Below are 25,345 nucleotides of genomic sequence, written 5' to 3' on the forward strand. Positions count from 1 at the left end.
GTGACAATGTCGGTACCTGTGCAGGAGGATGAAAGTCCAAATCTTTAGGTCCTTGGTGCTTGCAATCTTGCTCTATGGATGTGAGACTTGGACTCTGACCAGGGATCTGAGATGGAGACTAAATTTCTTTGGTACCAGGTCTCTTCGGAGAATCCTTAGCTATCGCTGGACGGATTTTATGTCCAATGAGCAATTGCTGAGAGAGGCTCAGATGACTTTGGATACCTGTATAGTCCATGATCGTCAGCTGTGATTGTATGGACATGTGGCTCGTTTTGCTGATGCTGCTCCTGCTCACCAGATTTCCTCAGGGAGGGAGCCTCGTGAGTAGAGGAGGACAACGGGCCGACCACATGCAACAGGTTGATTGGCATCTCGAGATGGGGATGGCCAGACAGAGGCCCCTGGAGTACCGGTGGAAAGTGGACGCAGCGACGTACTGCTCCGGCGCATGCTCCCATACCTGACCTGACCTGTCTGTTGGGATGGATCTCCACCACTTTGCACACCATCATTGGGCAATATTTGCCCATTCTTCTGGACAAAACTGTTTAACCTCAGTCAAGTTATATGGAGAGCGCTGATGGACAGCAATCTTCAAGTCTTGCCATAGATTTTCAACTGGATTTAGGTCAGGGCTCTGACTGGGCAACTCAAGGATATTTATCTTTTTGTTCCTTAGCCACTCTAGTGTAGCTTTGGCTGTGTGCTTCGGGTCATTGTCATGCTGAAAGGCGAAATTCCGTCCCAATTTCAACTTTTTTTCAGAGGGCAGCAGGTTTTCCTCAAGGATATTTCTGTATTTTGCTACATCCATATTCCCTTCTATTCTAACAAGTGCCCCAGTTTCTGCTGATGAGAAGCATCCCCATCACATGATGCTGCCACCACCATGCTTCACATTTGGGATGATGTTCTTTGCGTGATGTGCTATGTTGGGTTTGCACCAAATGTAACGTTGTGGATTTAGGTCAAAAAGTTTCATTTTGGTTTCATCAAACCACAAAATGTTTTGCCACATGGCTTCAGGATCTCCAGAGTGTCTTTTTTGCATACCTTAAATGGGACTCAAGGTGATGGCTTTATGCTTGCCACCCTACCGTATAGACAAGACTTGTGGAGTGTTTGGGATATTGTTGTTACATGCACACAGTGACCAGTCTTTGCCATAAAGGGATGTTGCTCTTTCAAAGTTGCCATTGGCCTCTTGGTGGCCTCTCCAATCAGTCTTCTCCTCACTTGGTCATCCGGTTTGGAGGGATTGCTTGATCTAGGCAGGGTTTTGGTGGTACAAAACACCTTCCATTACTTAATGATTGTCTCGAGTGTGCTCAAAAGGATATTCAAGGTCATTGATATAATTTTGTTCCCATCCCCTGATCTGTGCCTTTCCACAACTTTATCCTGGAGGCCTTTTGAAAGCTCAGTGGTGCTCACGGTTGAGTCTTTGCTGTGAAATGCACTACCCAGCAGAGGACACCTACAGAAACAGCTGATTGTATTCTAAAATAATCAGAATCACCACAATTAACACAGTTGGAAGGCCAACAAACTTGGTGTGTGATTTTGAAGGTGATTGGTTACACCGAAGCTAATTTACAATTGATATTACAAGGGAGGGGGGGGCAGGAGGCAGTCGGGCAGGTCGACACTTATCTAACCAAGACATTCTATTTTTGTATTTTAAAATTAATTTTATGAAATTTGTAGAATTTGTTTTTCATTTGGAAGTTGTGGGTTATGATGTGTAAATAAAGGTGGAAAAAGTGTGATTTAATGCAATTTAATTCCAGGCTATAAGGGAATAAAAGGTGAAAAATTTCAAAGGGGGTGCAGACTTTCTGTAGGCACTCAATGTATATTACAAACAAGGCCAGCAGGATGGCCCAGAGGTATGAAGACTCAACCCCAAGCTGTTTTGTCTCAGTTTGAATCCCGACCCAGCTATAAACAGTCATCCCTGTGTTTCACTGGTGGGGTTTCATCAAAATGTGTGCTGTCCCTTGGATGGACATGTACATTAAACTGGGTTTCCCATCTGCCGGCATTAGTTGGTGGATGTTAAAGATCCCACAGTGTCCTTCACGAAGAGGAGGAAAGCTATCACCTACATCCTGAACAAAATTCCAAATTCCTGTCTGAACCTTTATCAAACGTTGGGTCTGGCTAGCCAGTTTATGATGAACTTCAGCCAAGCTTCCCTTGGCCAACCCCACCACGAACGTGGGAATAACTGTGGCTGTCAAGAAGAAGAATATGATGTGGAGTGATTATCCATCCATCTATCCATTGGGACCATACTATGTGCAGAGCATTAGTACTGCCAAAGCAGTCTCCTTGGCTATTGGGCACAATCCTGGATGGGTCACCACTCCAACACAGGATACCAGCAAGCAGGCACTCATTTTGCTGACGTCAGAAGGATGACAGGCAGTCAACACCACCTGGTATTAATTTAACAGCCGAATAGGATTTGAACTCAGGATCCTAGGATCCCAAGCCCACTACCCTAACCATTAAGCCAACACCAGGCATAGAGTGTTTATAGTTGTGATTAATATAAATTTGCATTTCCCTGCAGAGTAAAGGTAAGTTAGGCAAGTTAAATGATGGAGAACATGACATGATATATCCCACAAAATTATGACTGCTTTGTTTTCTTGGCAGGTTGATGATCAATGGGTGCTTGTGGTGTACAATGCAGACCATCTAGATTCTAGAGAATCATTTTGGAAAAAAACACACTCTGTACATTCTTGGACAGAGTCATTGAAGGTCATCCATCAACAGTCCCAAATGGTGGGATCATGTTACGCAATTTGGATCCTGTGTTGCCATGATTTGAAACGACTTTTCACCGTGTTTGTGAAATAAGAGCTAAAGACACGGACATGGTGTGGTTTGTGGAATAAGAGCTAAAGACACGGGCATGCTGTGGTTTGTGGAATAAGGCTTTAGACATGGACACACGGTGGTTTGTGGAAGAAGACCTGAGACGTGGACACATGGTGGTTTGTGGACGAAGACCTGAGAAGTGGACATGTGGTGATTTGTAGAATAAGGCCTTAGACATTGACATGCCGTGGTTTGTAAAATCAGGCCTTATACTTGGACAAGTGGTGGTATGTGGAATAAGTCCTTAGATATGGACACAGGGTGGTTTGTGGAATAAGGCTTTAGACATGGACACATGGTGGTTTGTGGTATAAGGCCATAGACATGGACTCATGGTGGTTTGTGGAATAAAGCCTGAGACATGGACAAGCAGTGGTTTGTGGTGTAAGGCCTTAGTTATGGACACAGGGTGGTTTGTGGTGCAAGGCTGTAGACATGGACACAGGGTGGTTTGTGGTATAAGGCCTTAGACATAGACACATGGTAGTTTGTGGAAGACCTGAGACATGGACACAGGGTGGATTGTGGAATAAGGCCTTAGACATGGACACAGGGTGGTTTGTGATATTAGGCCTTAGACATGGACACAGGTGGTTTGTGGAATAAGGCCTGAGACATGGACACAAGGGGGATTGTGGAATAAGGCCTGAGACATGGACACAGGGTGGATTGTGGAAGAAGACCTGAAACACGGACACAGGGTGGATTGTGGAATAAAGCCTGAGACATGGACAAGCAGTGGTTTGTGGTGTAAGGCCTTAGACATGGACAAGTGGTGGTTTGTGGAATAAGGCCTTAGATGTGGACATGAGGTAGTTTGTAGAATAAGAGCTGAGACATGAACTTGCGGTAGTTTGTACAATAAGACCTCAGACATTGAATTGAGGAAGTTTGAACAATCAGAGCTTAGACATGGAATTGAGGTAGTTTGTGAAATAAGTGCTTAGACATGAACACACTGGTTTGTGGAATACTGTCATAAATGTGGATAAACAGTTGTTTATGGAATAACTTTAGACATGTATAAACAGTGGTTTGTGGAATGAGTCGGAGTAGTGGATAAACAGTAGTATATGGAATAAGGTCATAGATGTGGACAAACAGTGGTTTGTGGAATAAGGTCATAGATATGGATAAACAGTGATTCGTGGAATAAGGTCATAGATATGGATAAACAGTGGTATGTGGAATAAGCTCATATATATGGATAAACAGTGGTATGTGAAATAAGGTCATTGATGCGGATAAACAACGCTTGGTGGAATATTGTCAGAGATGTGGATAAACAGTGATTCGTGGAATAAGGTCATAGATATGGATAAACAGTGGTATGTGGAATAAGGTCGTTGATGTGGATAAACAACGGTTTGTGGAATATAGTCAGAGATGTGGATAAACAGTGATTCGTGGAATAAGGTCTTAGACGTGGATAAACAGTGGTTTGTGGAATAAGGTCATAGATGTGGATATAAAGTGATTCGTGGAATAAGGCCTTAGACGTGGATAAACAGTGGTTTGTGTAATAAGGTTATAGACGTGGATATGCAGTGGTTTGTGTGACAAGGTTTTAGACGTGGTTAAACAGTAATTTGTGGAATAAGGTCATAGACGTGGGTATACAGTGGTTTGTGTAATAAGGTTTTAGACGTGGTTAAACAGTGATTTGTGGAATAAGGTCATAGACGTGGATATACAGTGGTTTGTGGAATAAGGTTTTAGACGTGGAAAAACAGTGATTTGTGGAATAAGGTCATAGATATGGATAAACAGTGGTATGTGGAATAAGGTCATTGATGTGGATAAACAACGGTTTGTGGAATATGGTCATTGATGTGGATAAACAGTGATTTGTGGAATAAGGTCTGAGACGTGAATAAACAGTGGTTTGTGGAATAAGGTCATAGATGTGGATAAACATTGATTCGTGGAATATGGTCATAGACATAGAAAAAACCAGTGGTTTGTGGAATAAGGTCATAGATGTGGATAAACAGTGATTTGTGGAATAAGGTCGTAGACGTGGATATACAGTGATTTGTGGAATAAGGTCATAGACATGGATATACAGTGGTTTGTGTAACAAGGTTTTAGACGTGGTTAAACAGTAATTTGTGGAATAAGGTCATAGACGTGGGTATACAGTGGTTTGTGTAATAAGGTTTTAGACGTGGTAAAACAGTGATTTGTGGAATAAGGTCATAAACGTGGATATACAGTGGTTTGTGGAATAAGGTCTTAGACGTGGATAAACAGTGGTTTGTGTAATAAGGTTATAGACATGGATATAGTGGTTTGTGGAATAAGGTCATAGATGTGGATAAACAGTGATTCGTGGAATAAGGTCATAGACGTGGAAATAAATAGTGATTTGTGGAATAAGGTCATAGACGTGGATATACAGTGGTATGTGAAATAAGGTCATTGATGTGGATAAACAACGGTTTGTGGAATATTGTCAGAGATGTGGATAAACAGTGGTTTGTGTAATAAGGTTGTAGAGGTGGTTAAACAGCGATTTGTGGAATAAGGTCAGAGACGTGGATAAACACTGGTTTGTGGAATAAGGTTATAGACATGGATATAGTGGTTTGTGGAATAAGGTCATAGATGTGGATAAACAGTGATTCGTGGAATAAGGTCATAGACGTGGAAATAAATAGTGATTTGTGGAATAAGGTCATAGACGTGGATATACAGTGGTATGTGAAATAAGGTCATTGATGTGGATAAACAACGGTTTGTGGAATATTGTCAGAGATGTGGATAAACAGTGGTTTGTGTAATAAGGTTGTAGAGGTGGTTAAACAGCGATTTGTGGAATAAGGTCAGAGACGTGGATAAACACTGGTTTGTGGAATAAGGTCATTGACGTGGTTAAACAGTGGTTTGTGGAATAAGGTCATTAACGTGTATAAACAGTGGTTCGTACAGGTGTGGATAGCTCTCCATGATGCTTCAATGGTTCTCCTCAAATTTATCCACAAAACCTTTGAAGATCATGTCCTCTCTCGAGTTTCCAGGTAAGCACAGACGTTGATAGATATGGGTCGCTCGTATCCCCGGTTCATATACAAGGGATTATTTTCTCTTTGGACATATGAAGAGTCATGTCTTTACACAAAGGTCACAGACACTCGTACTCATGCAGCTGATTGAGAGAATTGTGGAATTTTACAATTCAATCGATGAGTTGTCACCGCCGTGAAGGAAGGATGGAGGAGCGGATGCACGGAGGAAACGCTGGTGACTATGACCTTGTTTTTCAGGATAAATATGATTCCAAAAAAACGATTGTTCATTACTCGTGTAGTGAAGTACCTTGTTACACTCTGTACACAAAAAAAGATCAATGGCATTTGTAAATTGCTCATCGTTTCCAGGGCAACAATGTACAATTCACAAATGGATGTGTAAGAAGTTGTTTAATGAAGGAATACGTTTAATTAAACGGTGATCAGTAAGTTCATACTTGAAAGTTATTTTGACACAAGTTGTCGACATGTCGTCCTTTTCCAATAATTTTGACCTTTTCCTTTGAAGATCACACAAATTTTACAATAATTATTTTTCTACATTGAGACAAGGAGTTAACTGATGAAGCCTCATGAATAACGCATGTGGACCACAGTTGCTACCATGACGTAAGCTGAGTGCGAGTCCCAAAAGCAGACAACGAACACAGATAGACAGGCATTTTCAGAGCAAGGTCACGTCGGAGTGGTCGGTCGGACCACGATGCGAAACGGACGGTGTACGACAGTCACGTGGCTTCGCAAAAAGTTTCTACCAGCAGCAGTTTGTCGCAGCTACAGCTTCGGACGAACTGATGTATGAGGAAGAACCCGGGACAAGACTCACAAACGATGTTACAAGTGACAGCAAAGCCTCGTCGACGGAGTGTGAAGACCACACTTACCCGGGGTTCGAGGCGCTCCAGTAGACTGGCGGCAACGCCGGGCCATCCGCAGCCAGGCACGGGATGAACGCGAGGCACGCGAGGCACGGGAGGCACGTGAGGCACGCGGACAGCGGGCTGGCCATCGCGCCGAGAGCAACGCAAACCCTAGACTGGGCATCAGCGCTCCACATACGCGTCTGGCTTCCCTGCACTCCCGTCACTCATATCCCCAGAGAACGGATCATTACATCCTCACATCCTCACGGATTCCCAGAGCCATCGGAGCAGAGTCCGCCTCTCGCTGGAACACCCGAAGTTATGCAACGAGTTTCAGGGTTCCGCCCACTGTGGTCGCGCTTTGGGTGCTCGGGATATAGCAAGGACAAGCGAAAGCGACGGAGGCGCAGACGGAGCGAGATTCCGCTGCTTCAGACCGCACCTGGGGTGGGAATGAAGGGAGCCAGTCGGTGGGTCCGTCCCGCCTCTAAAGGGGCAACGTATGGACGGCCAATCCTCACGTGGGATATCTACACATCGGACCAACGCGGACTCTGGTTACAAACAGTGGAACTCCAGACGAACCGGGATATTTAATCACAGATAATAACATTCTATGAACCTCAAATACGTGAGCTTAAACTCGTGTGTTTACCGAAAACAGAATATGTGACAATATATATATATATATATATATATATATATATATATATATATATATATATATATATATATATATATATATATATATATATATATATATATATGGATATATACACGTAGAAATATAGATGGATATATACACGTATATATATATATATATGGATATATACACGTAGAAATATAGATGGATATATACACGTATATATATATATATATATATATATATATATATATATATATATATATATATATATATATATATATATATATATATATATATATATATATATATATATATATATATATACATACACACACACACACACACACACACACACACACACACACACACACACACACACACACACACACACACACACACCACGAGGATTATTGTGTGATTTGATGGATTTGGAGCCCGGCGTGCCGCACGAACTCTCCGAGGGCAGTGTCGTGGGGGTCGTGGGGTTCCTGTGGGTCGTGTTCAGGTAACTTCTCTCAACGGGACATGGTTGTTATATGCAGTAGCTGGAAGACCACCATCTCTCTGCGTCACTCTCCCTCGTCCCCGGTAGCACTAAGGTTATCTTTTCAAAATGTCATTCAAGTCCCGATATTGTGGAAGTACATCACGGTAAACGTGAAGGCGCCTCCCAGCCCAACACTGACCCACACCGCACACCTGCATCCTCCTCCTGCCGCGCAGTGAGTGTCCCACTCCGCCGTCAATGCAATTCCGAGAAGCTCTCAGCTTGGTTCGCGGTATGCACTTTATCGAGTGGAGCCGTGCTTGTTTGTAGCATCTTGTGGTTGTTGGTAGTGTTGTAGGGTCGTGCTTATTTATGCTTCTTAAGAGATGCACCCGCTCCCCTACACAGGAGCAGCCAAGGGAGTCATGTTATTATCCCCATTCAAATGTGTAATTCGAAATTCCTCTCCAAAATACCTCTCTCTGTGTAATTCAAAAGACCTCACTGCACTGGAAAACGTGGGGACAGGAATTCTGTGCAGTGCTGTGTAAGGTGCGAATTGTAATACCCTCTCCCACCTGGAGGCGGTACTAAACGATACACATTTACCGAGAGAATTTGTTCCTTCCCACCACGACCACCAAGACCACTGGCAAAGACAAAAACACCCCGGTACACAAATTGGGGTCATTCTGATCCAATGTAGCAAGTCTGGATGTAATCAACCCAGAACTGTAGGAGGGGTAGCGTAACAAACAAACACACAAACAAACACTAATCCGTGAATTATCGTAAGGATGACTCTTGACATGATGATCATCAGATGATTATTTCAAAATTCTGTAGGTTTATATTATGACCTCCACCACCGAAGGTGGGTGGAGGTTATGTTTTCGCCCCTGTACGTCTGTTTGTTACTTGGCGAAATAATTTTGCTGTAACTTGTCCGTTTGTCACACAATTTTTGTCCAGAGTTTTTGAAACAATCGTTCTGACATGTTTTTTTTTGTGTGTATGTAGATGACCGGCTAAGGACGACAAACGAGCGATTTTGGTCAGGATCCGGATCTGGATTCGGATTGCAGAATTTTTCAGAGATTCTTCACCGTTGAGATAATTGATATCTCAAAAGGTGATGGATGGATTCGGACGAAACTTGGTGGACACATCGGGTGTATGACAAGAACGGCTCGACTCGATGTTGCTGAAGATCCACATCCAGATCCGCATTTGAGATTTTTATTTTTATTTTTAAGTGATTTTTCACAATTGAGAGATGGTGCTCAACAAGGATATATAGCACGATATCTCAAAAGGTGGACGGATTCGGATGAAACTTGGTGGACATAGTGGATGTGTGACAAGGACGAATTGATTCAATTTTGATGAAGATTCCAATTATACGTGAACTTTAAAATATTTAATGTGATTCTTCACCATTGAGAGATAGAGCCAAAAACGATATGTCACACGATATCTCAAAAAGTTGTGGACGAGTTATGACAAAACATGGTGGATGAGTTGGTTAGGTGACAAGAACAATCCGATTTGATGTTATTTCGCCTCTGGATCCAGATCCAGTCTATCAGTGAGATACAAAATGTAAACTGTTCAGCCTGGCGGAGGTATGTGCTCCACCCAGTGCCTGTTGTAGTTGTTGGAGTGTTATTTATAATTTCTACCTCCGCTGCCCCATCCGTTCTTATAATTATATGAACCATTGGTCTAATTGTTCTCTCTCAGTTGCAGGCCTACTTAATATAGTTGCATGAACTTGCTTCAATATGTCTCATCGCTTCCTATAATTTGGCCGAGAGTGGAACCCAGGCCCAGGAATGCATATGCTTAAGTTTGTGTGCCATGTCAATGCATTAATTTTGATAGAAAGGTTTAAAAGTTTCAATTAATCTCTCCTTTTCCACATATGAGGTGCACCTGCTGTAAACAACACAAGGTACAATTTAAAAGCGAGTGGGAGCTGTTATTTATTCTTCTTCACTGATTTTATTTTTTCAACCTTACAATATAATATTTTAGTGCGATAATTTTAATATGATGAAATTGTTACCATTTATGGGGTACGACCCCATCTAGATAGAAGGGAACGGTGGTCGGCAGGGGCAGGGTCCAGTGCGAGAGGTCTCTTACTGTCTGTGCCAGGTTATCTCTGTATATTTGTTCCCAAAGGGCAATTCACACTGTAACAGAAAACCAAAATCAAACTGGCGAACCATGGGCTACAATCGTAATTATACAGTAGTTATAATAAGTTATGGCTAAATATTTAATAATCGTATCGAGTTCCACGAGGTTAACACACAAGGAGTAAGAATCCTGGAGCGGAGTAAGAATTAGCGTTTTCGATCGCTTTGCTGAATAATCACCCCCTCTAGTGGTTGGATCCATCATGAGATCCTGGGGCATCCCATGGATTTGTAAACCCCAGCCTGTAACTGTGTCAACATGTCACAGAAGTTTCCAAGCGTGAATGGAAAACAGAACTGGAAATGCAGTTTGGTCTTGAACAACCTCTTAACACTCAAACTTACCTTATTGTTCTACAAGCTTCTACAAACAATGCTTCTCAATATATTCTACAAAATATTAGGCAGAAAAATCGTTGAGACGATAGGTTGTGTCACCAAATGCATTGGAGCAGGACAGTGACAATATGCAAGGGTTGCTATAGGAAGGAATTCACAAACGTTTCATTGGTTTATCTTAAATATGGTGTCACTGTTACAAACACTTCCTACCAAATCGGTAGTAGTTTTCATACAAACTTCATTCGTATTTGCAGGTTCAGTGTTGGTTTGGGTTCTATTGACTCAAACAGCGTTTCAAGATGTACCGGAGTAGTTCTATTCGATTGAATTCAGGGTTCTGGGCTGCCCGCTGAAAATCATCAATGTTGTTCTCTTCAAACCCATTTGAAACATCCACAGCACTATGTGTGATGTTACCAAGTTTGAATGTAAAATGTACAGGTTGTTTCAAAAAGACCCAGAAAATTTAGATTGTTGATATATTTAGAACTACAAATGCTACAACGATACACTTTAGTTTATATGATACAGAAACTCATGAAGTTGTGTGCACACCATCAATACACTTCAATGTGATCTCCGTTTGTCGCGTGCAGGACATCGAGGCGCTACAAGAGTTCTTGTCATGTTCGGCTCAGCATGTTTGTGTCCACCAGTGCGCATGCAGCTGTGATCCGAGAACGAAGATCCCACAAGTTATGCCGTGGTGTTGTCGACAACATCTTTGACAAACCCCCACAGAAAAAATTATCAAGTGAGGTTATGTCTGGTGATCGTGGGGGCCACTTGATTGGTCCATCTTGGGCAAATCAGTGATCTGGAAATTTTCATTCCGGATGGCTTGAACGACTAAAGCCCAATGAGAAGGAGCCTGTTGAAAAATGATATCAGGTTTCAGGTCTTCAATCCTTTCAACACGTTCATTTAAATTGCTGAGGTCACTGTATCCTACACAAAGAAAAAAAAGACTTTCCAAGTGGTCATGGAGAAGACCACACCACACATTGACCTCTGGACTGTCACGTATGTGTTCAATGACCACGTGGGGGTTTTCAGAGCCCCTGATCCTCACATTGTGCTGGTTGACCTTCCCCAGTACAGGAAAGAAAACTTCAACTGTGAACATGACCCTTTTCAGATAATCTTCGTCATCCTCCATGCGACTGAGCATTTCCAAGCCAAACACCGTGCATTTTGGGTCTGTCATTTGGTTTGAGTTCCTGCAGAATTTGCACCTTATAGACATAAAGCTTCAGTCTTTACGCAAAATCCTGTGAACAGTGGTGGTTGGTAATCCCACCTCGCTGGATGCGCATCAGATTGATTTTCTGGGACTTTGTTGAAATGATTCACACACTAATTCAACATCTGCTGCACTTGTGCTTGGTCAACAGGTACTTTTATGTTTCTGACAACTTCCAGTCCCCTCAAACCTCTTGTACCACTCTCTGATCCTAGTCCACGATGGCAGATTCCTTCCATACCTTGGACGGAAGTTACGCTGAAGTTGCGCGTCGGATCTCGTCTCGATGAACCATTCGACGCGTGAGCTTTCTCCTGTGGAGTCGCCATTTTGTTTTACATTAAACCACCAGACCTGAAATTGAAGAAATTTATGAGTTTCTGTATCATATAAAATTAAGCTCATCATTGTTTCATTTGTGGTAAGAAATATATTAACAACTAAAGTTGGCCAGGTGTTTTTGGAACACCCCAGATATTCATGTTATGCATTATGGAAATTTATGTTCTACCCAGGTCTTGCCTCATGCAGATTCATGTTTTGCCTCCTGCATATTTGTGCTCCACCCATGTGTGGCATCATCTCCGCTGCAGGAGGGCAAGACTAGCTCTTCCCTTTCTGGCAGAATGTGTGATTGTATGTGAAGAAGACACGGTTTTTACCGCCACACAAGGAGTGTTATTAAGAAAGAAAAAGCGATTTAAACCTCTGCGAGTGTTGGTTAAACTGCCTGGAGCATTCTTTATTCAAGAATCGGGATATGTGCATTATCCCGATAGACATAAATCCCCCTCACTGAAGTGTGTATTAAAGCCTGTCATGTAACATTGTATAGAATGACACAATAAGACACCTAAAGAGCACACAGGTGGTTTTGAAAAGGTTCATTTCAGATTTTTTTTGTTTTTTAAAAATACATTGTCGAGGGTCGTATGAGAGCTAACACACAGCGCACAGCAAGGGGGCGGGGGGGGCGCATGATACAAGAGGGGCGTGAGAGGGAAGAACAAAACAGTGGGGAACAGAGACATTAGATATGTGGATGGGAGAGCGATGGGGCGGGAAACACAGGATATACACGATGGACATGACAGGGACTTTCAGGAAGGAAAGCAGGGAATTTGAAGGAGGTGGGCATGGGTGGATTAATGGGGGTAGAAAAGATTGAGGATTTGGATGGGGGTGGTGGATGATAAGATGTGGTGGTGGACAGCTGTTTTGAAGGCCTGGAGGGAAGAATGGGATTGAACAGAGTGTGGGAGTTTATTCCAAATGCGGGGAAAAAGAGGAATGAAAGAGTGAAGGTGAGCAGTGATTCGTGATTTTGGTAGTTTTATCTGAAGGGGGTTGTTGGTGGATCTTGAGCGCCCTGCGGAAATATGGTGGGGACATATTGGGAGGAAGGGTAGGACAGGGTAGGACAACTGATGACAAGAGAAGATAAATCTGTGCATGAGAGAGAGTAAGTTTCTTTGAAAGAATTCCCAGAACAAGGTGATGTTAGAGAAAGTATCGATGGAGACCAGTCTCTAAGTTTGATGGCTGCTTGGAGACCCTACCAGTCGGCCTGAGTGAAATGCCAGACTTGACAGCACTGAGGTGGTTCTCTAATAACCGCCAGAGAGATGTTTACTTTGACAAGCACATGGTCAGAAGAACTGATTGGATCACAGAAAGAACAGCAGATATTTTAAGGGGAATTTTTGCATCAGTCCCAATGAGTCGCAGAAGTCTTTTGCTGAAGTGCCATGGCAGGTGAGAGAGGTACCCACACCCGTCCAACTGGCATGATGACAATTGAAATCACCACATATGAGGAAGAGAAAGTTTGTATGAGAGGATAGAATTTTTTTTTTGCATACATGGTCGAGGCTCATGAAAGAGCTCGTACGAGTACACCAAACAGATCCGAATGCAACAGAATAACAGGAACAGCAGAACGAGGGGGACAAATAATGGGTGTGGGGAGGAATGGGGGCTGGAGAGGTTGCATGGGGTAGGCAAGAATCATATGGAAGAGAACTCTCAGGAGGGACAACTGGAAATCCTGAAGGAGGAGGGATTGGGGTGGTGGTCGCTGGTTAACAAGCTGAGAAAACATCATGTTTTTGGATTGGTGACTATTTGAGATTATGGTGACCAGCTGTGAATGGGATTGAAGAGACTGGTTAAGACCATAGAATGAGTGAAGTTGAGCAGTAATTCTGGATTTTGGTAATTTAACCAGAAGGGGGTTACTGGTAGACCACCTACACCCTGCAGAAACCTGTGGGGACAAAGCACAGAGGGGGCAGGGGGTGCAAGACCAGAAAGGAGGCAGGAGAAGATAGAGATACCACCGATCTGTCTGCTCGAGGCATAGGCAATCACATCTCCACTTGCAGCGTCGGGTTGAACTCACAGGGTTTCTGTGACCTCTCCACTTGTAAAAGATGATTGGAAACAATAATATTTGGTTTGATAAAGTTGATATGGCCTTGCTTTTGTTTCTCATGGATCAGGAGCAATGACACCACTGATTATGCATCACTAACAAAGAGCCGGTCTTTATAGATGTGCTAATTCCCCCACTTTTATGATTTACTAGAGGACCCATGAACCCGTTGGATTCCCGTTGTGACTGGTTGATAAAAAAATCATTTAAAAAAACCCAACAAAAACAAAGACGAGCTGGGAGGCGACGATGGTTCGCGGGCATTATTGAACAATGCCACGATAGGTACAATTGAGTTAGTGGAAGCTTTTGAGGAAGTCCTACTGTAAAAACCTATCTCTTCCGTCAAAATTGACCAAATCAAATCGGAATTTTTTTATATGTTGTACTTATGGACATTACGCACAGCTTCTAAGAAATGAAATTGCAAGAAAAAAAAAATCGAGAAATAAAAATAAATAAAAAGTTCATGTGGGTGTGGCTCCACCCACAAGGGGCATGGGATGCCCCTCATACAAAAAGACACAACTAGACCATGATATCTAGCTTGTGTCCAAGTTTCATCAAGATCGCATCAAATGACACGGAGTTATGCTCTGGAGAGAGAGACAGACAGACAGACACAGACACAGACACAGACACATGAAAATAGTGGTCACTGCTGGCGCCCGTGAACCAATAGCCCCAGTGAACTATACCGTTGAGGTTGTTTGCATTGATCAAATAATCCCGAAGAGTACTTGACTGAATCGGGAATTGATTTTTTAATCATTTATTTCGTTGCCCGATTTGAACGAAACTTGATACTGCGCGTCAATGTGAAGAAGAAAAAAAAAAAAAACGGAGAAAAGAAAGTCGAAGAAATTATTGTGCGTAATGTTCTCAACACAATTTTATTTATTAATGAACACGGAAGTATTACATCAAAATGGCGATGTTTATTTTATGCTTAAAAATAAATCGTTCTTTGTCTATACTAAATGTTTGAGATTTTGAAAGAAATCATTTCAAGAAAAAAAAAGATAGTTCCAGCGAACTATACCACTGAGGTTTTTTTTTGCCGAAACTTGATACTGCACACCACAGGCGAATGGTGAGTAAGGTGGCCATAAAGTTTTTGCGCTGTCATGGACCGTTTTGGCTGTATTTTGGGAACATACATACATACATACAAGATGGGAGCTTTAGTCACACATAGATATATGTCTTGTAATACAGGCTTCCACCATGTGACACTATACAATACATGTGTACAGAGAAAGACTTGGGGTCCTGCCCCCCACCTTGAACCCCCAGAAGTGAATTTTTTAACCCCTAATAGGCTTGTGTTATACCTGGAAGATGCAGAAAAACTCACACTCCTGCTAGCCAAGGGCTAAGGGTTTTAGCTAAGGGTACCACCCCCAAGTTGGTCCATGTTTTCTGATAGTTAGGTGTAAATGGAGTCATCACTGTTTGGTGGACGGTACAGCACACATATAAACATGAGGTGGGAGTGGAGGGGAAGCCATGGCAAGAGGTATTCCTGGGGGTGTGTGTGAGTGAGGGCAGGCAGTGCATGGAGTGTGCGGAATGGAGTCTTTCATGGTTTCACGAGGCTCAGGTCTGTCATAGTTTGGGCATACTGTCCCAATACTTTTGAGAATCCAGCTGCTACTTTTTATCAGCCCTAATTATTCTCTCTTTCTTGTGGATAGCACATTAAACTTCATCCACCATTGCCTTATGGTTAGGCTTTATTTTAGCCAAGGGCTAAGTGTACCACACCTAACAGAAAAGGGGCATACCACTGCCTTGTGGTTAGGCTTTTTAGTTGAAGGCTAAAGCTCCAACCTGAAAGAAGTGATTGGTTTCAGGAAAGGCATCCAGCCATAAAACTTTGCTTCAATCTTTATTTTTTTTATGATGGCAGTAATGAATGGGAAAGGTACAGCCCATAGTACCCCGTAGGCAGGTCCACCTGCCGACGTCAAACAGAAAGGTGGACAAACCAGGTAGAATGGAATTGATTATCATGATAATCACTGTGATGGCAAACAGCCATATGCTGTTCATAGTCCCTTACTGCATGGGAAAAATAAAGTAATCGAGGTTGCGCAAAGAGTTGGTACAACTAATGTGGGAGCAATAAGTGGGAGAAGTTGGGAAGTGGTGGAAATGTTAAGAAGGGGAAAGGTGGGCAGAAGACGAGATGGAGAGGTCCAGAGGCAGGGATAATTGGCACAGGACAGAAAAAGTACAAGTTATTTTGGTTCGGAGTTGTTGCAGGAAAGTTTCAATAAAAGTTTTGAAAGTGTCGAGATATAGAATAAAAATCATTAAATTGAAGCTGACAGTTGGAGAAAAGTTTATGAGTGCAGTATCAGCTTATGTATCACAAGCAAATTTAGGTGAGGAGGAGAAAAGAAAAATTTAGGAAGAACTAGAGGATGTTGTGCAAAACACAGATGTTTTTGACAAGTTAATATGAGGTGGGGACTTAAATGAACATGTCAGAGTAAAGACAGGTTGCTCTGAGGGAGTGCATGGGGGTTTTGGGTGTGGAGAAATAAATCCAGAAGATGAATGTGTGTTAGAAATGGCAGAAGCAAAGGATGTGTGTGTACTTAATACATGTTTTAAGAAAAAAAAAACAGCACAGCTGATAACATACATGATTGGAGATTTGAAGAGTCAAATTGATTATTTGTTTGTACCTTGGGATCTCAGATGAAGTGTCGTTCATGTGAAAGTGATACCTGTGGAAGATCGTTTGATAAAACACAGATTAGTTGTTGAGACCAAAGGATTAAGACTGAAGAGAAGGTTCAGTATTTGAAATGCAGACCCAGAGTGAAAGTTTGGAAATTGATGGATGGTGAGATCAAGGAGAGATTTCAGGAGATATTGAGCAAAGAAAAACAACAAAAAAAAAGCAACTGAGGTTGATGATTTTTGGGGACCAATGAGGGATGCAGGGAAGAAGATATCTCAGAAGGCATGTGGGATGACTCCAGGAAATGTACAAAAGAAAAGGGAAACATGGTTGTGGAACGTTAATGTTCAGGAAGCAACGGTTAAGAAGAAAAATGCAAATAAGAAGTGGAGAAAGAGTAAGGAACAGATGGATGAGAGGAATATGTGTTTAAAGAAGGAAGCTCAGAATGAAGTAGCGAAAGCAAAACATAGAGAATAATAAAATGGCACTGGGTAGAGTGCATACCTCTGCCACGTAATGCCTGATCCACAAGAACATATCGGGCTCAATAAATTTTTGAAATATCATGCTATACAATACTATATCGTGTTTTGGCTCTATCTCGCAATGGTGAGAATCACTATAAAATTAAATAATTCTCGTATCCAGATCAGGATTCGGATCTTCACCAAATTCGAAAGAATTTGTCCTTGCCACACACGCAACCTGTGCACCAAGTTTCATCCGAATCCGTTCATAACTTTTTGAGATATCGTGCTATCTATCGTTTTTGGCCCTATCTCTCAATGGTGAAGATTCACTTACAAAATAATAGGAGCTGGATCCGGATCGTCACCAAAATGTAATCAGTTCGTCCTTGTCACACACTGAACCTGTCCTCAATTTCATCTGGATATGTCCACAACTTTTTGACATATCTTGCACACAAACAGACAACCAGTCAAACAGACAGAAAAAGGGTGAAAACATGACCTCCTTCACCTTCGGTGGTGGAGGTAATGAAGAGTGGGGTAAGTGTTTGAACACTGCAGAGGGAAGAAAGAAAATATTCAGGATAGGTGGCCAGATGATGAAGGATAGAAAGGATGGTCTAGGAATACATTGTTTGAAAAGAAAGGATGGAAAGGTTGTAATTAGAAAAGAGGAAGTTTAAAAAGAATAGAACGACGACTCCAAAAGTTGTTGAATGAGGATAATGAATGGGATAAGGATGTGGGTAGAGAGCAGGAAAGTAGGAGTGGAGGAGGCAATATCTGAGGAATAGGTGAGGTCAGCCTTAATAAATTAAAGAAAGGGGGCTTCAGGGGGCTGGCTGGAGGGCCTAGAAATACGCCCACTCACCTCTGAACTGTTTAGCCTGGTTTTGAATCCTGATCTAGTTTAAAAAACTGTCATCCCGGTGTTTCACAGGCAGGGTCATTCATCTGCTGGCCAGGCCTGATGTTCGATTGATGGTGGCAGGAATTTCTTCACCAAAGGCACCGTATGATCTTTCAAGTCCACAAACTAAGTCTTACAGACAGGATACCTAACTTAAAGTCCACCATCCAGGGCACTTTTTGATACAACTCCCTGTCCGTGAAACACCAACTGGAGAGTATATATTGGGGTCGTGAATATATCAGGCTGTATAGCTCAAGGGCAAGTGCACCATCCTGTCACACAGTCACAACACTCTTGAAAATAGAGTGCAAATACCACACAAAATTTCAATATATTTGACCTTTAATGCCAACCAAACATTGGGTTCAATGTACAATATATATATATATATATATATATATATATATATATATATATATATATATATATATATATATATATATATATATATATATATATATAGTTACAGTTGTGGGGGTAGATGGAAGAATTTCATGGGAAAGTTAGAATTGAATGGAGTTGTTTGGTCCGTGGACGTGTAGGAGACATCTCGATGTAATTAAGTAGGGAAACTGTGAGCTTCAGTGTTGTGTCACCCCATTAGGGGTGGTGCGGTATTAATTAGATCAGGATTAAGGATAAGTTCCCCAAGCATGTGATTGCCCCCCTGTGACTTTTCCCGATTTTTTGTGTTACAAACCATGAAAGACGTGTGTTTTTATAATAACCACAACGATAACAAGTGAGCCAGCCGTGCCAAGAAGACAGAAGCCCCAGATTCCTGGGTTTCGTGTGAGCAAGTCATGCCCCGGAGGTGGAACATTAGTTCGAGGTGACATCAGGAGAGATTGAGAAGCGAGGAGGTTGTTGGCTGGGTTGGTTGAGTTCGGAGTGAAGGGACACACGCGGTCGAGAGAGAACGTAGCTCGGAGGTGGCCTGGAAGAACAGGGCTCTATGGCTGGTTTTCCTTCAACACATGAAGATGCCACGATTCTCGTATTGGTGTTGAGGCGAATTGGCTCGCATACTGAGCAAGACGCTGGCCATTGGCTCTTGGTTGGGTCATGAGAGATGGACCCTGGTGCCTCGTGTATATCAAACAGTGGATTGGTGAGAATGATCGACGCAAAAAGCAGCTGCACAGGGTCTCTATGCCTTGGTGTTGAGTTCCACTCACGAATTGCCTGATGAACATTCCCGCTGTGAGAAGCGCGGCTTGGTACCATATTTTGGGCGTGTCTACACATACAGAACGAAGCTCCCCGATTCTAAGTTGCAGAAAGACCATCTCTGCACCAAGATAAGTGCCAGAATAAAGGAATAATTTGCATTTATTTTGGTTCCCCTTGTCTGTATTTAAGTCTGCGTGGAGAGACGCCTCGACTTTAGGATTTATTTACTTCACGCTATTATCATTACGTTTTGAATTATTGTCCCTTGTAAATATTTGTCTATTTTCATTAAATTCCACGGTTATTTTAGGTTGCTGTGTCCATGTATTTGTCATGGGGTTTCAGTGTAAACTCTGGCTGTGCATCTATCTGTGCCTTCGTCGCTCCAAAATTGTGCCCCACCCCTCACGCGCATTATAATCTCTGAGAATGAATGCGTCCGCCTCATAAGGAAAACGGCTTGGCTATCCGGGCTGGTGGTGTCAACCGCCCGTCACCACAAATTGGGTCGGATGGATTAACTGAACCACCAGCACCGCGAAAATAAATACATAAAAATAAAAAAAATAATAAATAAATAAAAATAAATACATATATCGCGTTGGTGCAAGTGAGTTGAATCCCAAATGCAGTGGACTGGTGCTCGAGTACTAAGTTGCACGACGAAGCCAATGATGTCTGCAGACCACAATAACCATGGGCGCGTTAAAGATATAAAGAGGAAAGTTTGGGAGCACAGTATCACTATGCAGCAGATGCGCCCCCAGGAGGCCCATGCTTACACGCCATCCAGCGAGGTCGAGGTGACATGATTAGACGAACCTCCCGCGCCCCCGGCCGACAAGCTTGTTTGTCCTCTACGGACAGAAACAGGTAAACACACTGAGTCCGCCAGACATGAGGGCGCCGTCGCTGGCAGGAGCAGCGGGTGGGGCGGCCTTGGGAAGATAACGGCCCGGCCCCGACGAGAGTAACGGGAGGGGTGACGCTGAACAGCGAACCTGCCTCGGTTCCCCACTATCGACTCGAACCAGGCAATGAGCCGGCTGCAGTACCAGCTATCCAATACAAAACCACGCATCAAATCCAGTCGAGATCTCCATGCACGTCCACACGGACGATCAGTGTACACTGCATGCACAGCCACGTCATAAAGCAGCAAAAACATCGTCTGCGCAGATGCAAACTTCCCTTCACATACAGCGCGTTCCCACAGTATAATGTTAACATATGAGAGGGCAGCGAACCGCGGACTGTCATCGAAGCTGGAAATCTGAAAGACCTCTTTATTCACAACGATCGTCCGCAAGCTCTTCACATCAAAGAAAGCATTGATACCAATCAAACACATTATGCTCACACACGGACTGTCGGCATTTGCTTTAATAATGCCATGCTGAATCACTCGTGCTGCGAGAATCAAACACACAACAATTAACAATTTATGAACCACGCTGCGCGCATGCCTCTTGGTTGCCACGACGTTGAGGCGACTTGCGTGCCGGTCCCCATCTGAACGTCGCAGAGGCCACCGTCGATGTTCGCGTTCCGCGAACTTCTTGAATGCGAGCGGCTCACTCCACTCCCCCGTTGAAATCGCCTGAACGACACGGGTGTGCACTGTATCATGAGCGCAGTGGAAGTGCGAGAGTCTGTCGCAGCTGGCATGGCCCCCGTTGCTCCAGAACCGCATATCGTAGTTGCAGGAAGCAATGAACGGAAACCCATGTTGCATCGTCGCGGCTCCTGCCACCGGGACCTCGCCCTTGGGTCTCGAGGGAGGCCCAGGCCCAAATGGAAGTACGGGCCCCGAAGGAGACACAGGTGCACCTGGAGGTACGAACTCCGAAACAGGAACCTCCCACACCGAAACCCTAATCAGCCCGGCACAGGACGTCCAAGGCCACTGGCTGGCGCCATCCAGTCTCGTTGAATGCAGGCCAACCCGCTCTGACCCAAACGGGAAAGCCCCTCCCCTCGCACCACAAAGCCCCTCCCCTCACACCACAAACCACGAGAGCGCGACCCGCTGACCTTGATGGGCGACAAAGACGTGTGCCCTGCCAACCACTGGTAGTGCTTCACCGGTATACGTGTGCAATGCGAGGGTAGACCTGAAAAGATGTAGACCGGGGAGTGCACGAGCGGTGCGCTCGCTTATGATCGACACCGCCGCTCCGGTCTCAACTCAAAACATGATTGGTGCCCCGATCACTTCAACCTCCACTGTCATTGGTCTTGTCACCTTCGGACCAATTGAAAACAGGCTCAACATCGGCTGCATCCCCTGCTCCGGGCCGCCGGGATCGCTATGCCCAGGCTGCAGGACTCGACCCGGGGCGTAAAAATGTACGTCACGCACAAAACACCGTACCGGCAGTAGGTCTCAACCCGGGACGTTGGGGTCGCTTCGCACACCGCCATCCATGACCGTTATGATGGCCAATGACACTCGGCACACACACCGTAGATGTCCCTGAGTGTTCAGACCGCCGTCCGACTGACCGCGTTGCAACGTTCGGTCACGACCCGCACTGAAGCCTGTGCGTGCGGCTGTAGGCGCTTGGTACACCGCGCAGACCTCCGGATCACCTGCCGCGCTCTGGCCATCGAAGCTCCGGACATCTCTCAGAGTCTGTGCGACAGTCGACGCCGCGTCTGAGTTGAATGTCATGTCCTCGTCCTTTAGCCGTGGCATTGCAGAAACCATTCTCGAGGCTTGCAAATCAGAAATAAAACGATCTCCGAGCCCGGCAGCCGTTCACTCGATGTAAATTTGCAGTCGCCGGCGAGATGCCTCACCCGTGCGGCGAAACTCGCGACGCGCTTCCCTGGGCTCCTCGCCAGGTGATCGAACTCGTACCACGCGAGCTGCGCCGATTCTCCCGGCGCTCCGTGTGCCCTACAATCCAACTGCTCTGGCCAAAGACTCAAAGTCAACACCGAGGAAATCCAGGCACTCTGCACGCGTCGATCTGAAACAGCCTCGTCGCCAAACTGTGGTGTCCGGAGGGCAGTGAGACACGTAGAGTCGTGAGGGTTGCCGTAACTCTGTTTATTGCGTGTCCGGATGTACACCACTGTAGACTACCACACGCCTCGAGCGGCGCGAACAACTCTATGCATTGCGGACACGTGACAACCAACACCACTCCTCCATGCCCCCACAACGCTCTCCGCATTGCGTCCTGCACGCATATGCCAATACGCCACAAGGAAGGCCAAAGAAGAGGTGCATGGATGCGGTGAGGGCGGACATGTGGGTGGTTGGAGTGTCAATGGAAGATGTGGAGGATAGAGCGAAATGGAGACGGATGATCTGCTGTGGCGACCCCTAACGGGAGCAGCCAAAAGAAGAGGATATATATATATATATATATATATATATATATATATATATATATATATATATATATATATATATATATATATATATATATATATATATATATATATATATCCCTACAATATAAATGGCAGTCCTTCTGTCTGTTTGTTTGTAAGCAATTAGCTCCAAGACCAGTGAACCGATCTTGATGAAACTTTACACACATCTAGACCTTACATTCAGCTTCAGGACGTGCTGAGTGGCTTTCCATAAAAATGAAAAAAAAACATTAAAAAAAAATTAAATAAATAAAATTCCCATTTTAAAAAAAAAGGCTTTCGAATAGTGCGCCGGCGTATTAATCGTAACAAATGGCTTCATAGTTAAAAACGCTAGGGTTTTTTGAAATACAAAATGTGGTGGAGTCTGCGGGCCTACGGGGAAGGGCATGGTGGTGTGGGAGTGGTCGGAGTGGTCATCGTATCTGCAAGGGATATAAGGTGTGCGCGCCGCCTGAGGCGTCGTAGTAATGCTGGAGTCGTCCTGCTCGTGAGTGCGCTAATACGCAATAAAGGAGAGCCACGGGCAGAGTACGCCCGCGCTCGTGCTTGTGCACCACGGCCCGGCTCGACTGTTCCTCCGCATCGTGTCTGCCTGCTAAGCATCTTCTATTCAGTACATTACAGTTGGCTGACGAGGATCTTCGGATCGGCGTGTGCAGGGCGGCAAGTAACCCGTGCGGTTCCAAGCTACGGAGCCAAGGGTCTCGCCAGCACGAGCATGGCAGAAGGTCGGGGCACGGCGCACGGACGCGTACCCGTGTTCGGGGGAGATGAGTTCGAGTTGTTTTCTGAACAGTTAGGTTGCTACTTTCGCGCGAATGATGTAGAGGATGAAGAGAAGCGCAAGGCGATCTTGCTCGCCTCGCTATCAACGGAGCACTACCGGCTGCTAAGTGATTTGGTGGCTCCAAATAGACCCAGTGATGACGGGCTATCGTTTCAGGACATCGTGGCGGAAGTGAAGACCCACTTGGCGCCAGAGAAGTCGTTACATCTTGCGCGGTTCCAGTTCGATCACCTCGCTAAGGGTGGCGAGGAGCGAGTTGCAGACTTCGTAGCACGGGTGAAGCATTCGGCTGTGCCGTGCAAATTCACGACAGAGGAACGTCCGGCACGGCTCAGAGATCGTTTTATTTCTGGTCTGCGAGACGCAAAGATGGTAGCAGCCATCCTGCGGTTGACCGACATCACATTCGACTCGGCGGTCGCGACTGCTTCATCTGTCGAGCAGACACTCACGGATGTCCGCACCATTGCTGGCCAGGACGTAATGAGTAGCTCCAGCTGGGGCATGTCGGCTAATCCCGAGGTCCACGCGGTGACCGCACAAGTGCCGCAGGTCGCGCAGCCCGGAGTCCGCGCGATGGCTCAAGTGCCGCAGGTCGCACGCGCGCCTGGCGGTGCGGGACGAGGGGCACCGCAGCACGGTCGCACCGGGAGCGACGGGGCTTTCCGGGGGTGCTGGGGGTGCGGGGATCCGCACCTGCGACAAATGTGCCCGTATAAGAACACCGTGTGTTTGCATTGTCACAAGGTGTGACATTTGAAGCGTGTGTGTCGGATGGCGGGGGCCTCCGTTGGGGTCTTGGATGACGAGGTGCGGGAGGACCCCAGTGACCTGGAGATCGGCCTGCAACCGGGGCATGGCGATGCCGGCGAACTGGAGCAGGAGATGCAACCACGGTTGAGTCTGTTTTCCGTTGGTTCGGAGATGACGACGCCTTTCACGGTGGAGGTCGAAGTGAATGGCGCACCGACCGTGTTTTGCGTGGATACCGGGGCTGCGGTGTCGGTCATGGGTGAGCAGGCGGCTCGTGGTCTTCGCGGTATTCGCCTGGTCAAGACGGCCTTGTCGTTATACACGTACACCGGTGAAGCGATTGCACCGCTTGCGAGGGCCGATGTCTCAGTGCGCTACCGAGGTCGACGCGCCCGACTCTCGGTGTTCTTTGTACGAGGGGAGGGGCCCGCCCTTTTGGGTCGGGACTGGCTGGCACACCTCGGACTGGATCTCCGGTTCGTACCTCCAGTTGTGCCAGTGCTCTCTTCGAGGCCTTCGTCGAGTACCGAGGGCGAGGCTCTGGCGGCGGGGGCCGCATTGATGCAACGGGAGCGGCCGTTCGTTGCTGCCTGCGGCGGTGATGTGCGGTTCGGGAGCGACGAGAGCCGTATCAGCTCTCGCGATGAGTTCCCGCTTTTCGGTAGCGCTCGTGAGGCAATGCGCGCCGGTGTTGTTCGGGCGGCTGCGACAGGTTGCGGTGAGCCTGTGGCGTTAAAGGGAGTCGCGAGTCACAACATCGAGTCGACAACCAAGAAACGGGCTCGTGATGTGGGTTGTGGGTTGTTGTTCATGGCATATGTGTTTTTCATTGCTCTAGTGATGCAGTTTAACGTTGTTGAAGTTAATGCCAGCAGTTCCCGTGTGAAAGTGGATTCGGCGGAGATCAATCAATGGGATTTGTGTTATGATCAATGTGATGTGGGGGCTTTGGAAGCGGTGGTGGCGAAAAAAGAGGTTGGGTTGGCCTTCCATTGTCCCAGGCCGCGGGTTGTTG

The 25,345-nt window shown here is 45.2% G+C and overlaps 1 protein-coding gene across 1 annotated transcript in view; it reads right to left on the reverse strand.

Moving 5' to 3' along the window:
- LOC147026189 (ephrin-B1-like) overlaps nucleotides 1-7,238 on the reverse strand; it is a 140,572-nt gene extending 133,334 nt beyond the window's left edge. The window contains exon 1 of the mRNA XM_085881326.1: nucleotides 6,812-7,238. Coding sequence (XP_085737452.1) covers nucleotides 6,812-6,984 — 173 coding nt within the window. The 5' untranslated portion in view covers nucleotides 6,985-7,238. The remainder of the gene's footprint in view (nucleotides 1-6,811) is intronic.
- Between the last annotated feature and the right edge of the window lie 18,107 nt (nucleotides 7,239-25,345).

This window comes from Eptatretus burgeri, chromosome 5 (assembly GCF_056783735.1).
Source record: "Eptatretus burgeri isolate ZD-2024b chromosome 5, Ebu_testis_v1, whole genome shotgun sequence".
NCBI lineage: Eukaryota > Metazoa > Chordata > Myxini > Myxiniformes > Myxinidae > Eptatretus > Eptatretus burgeri.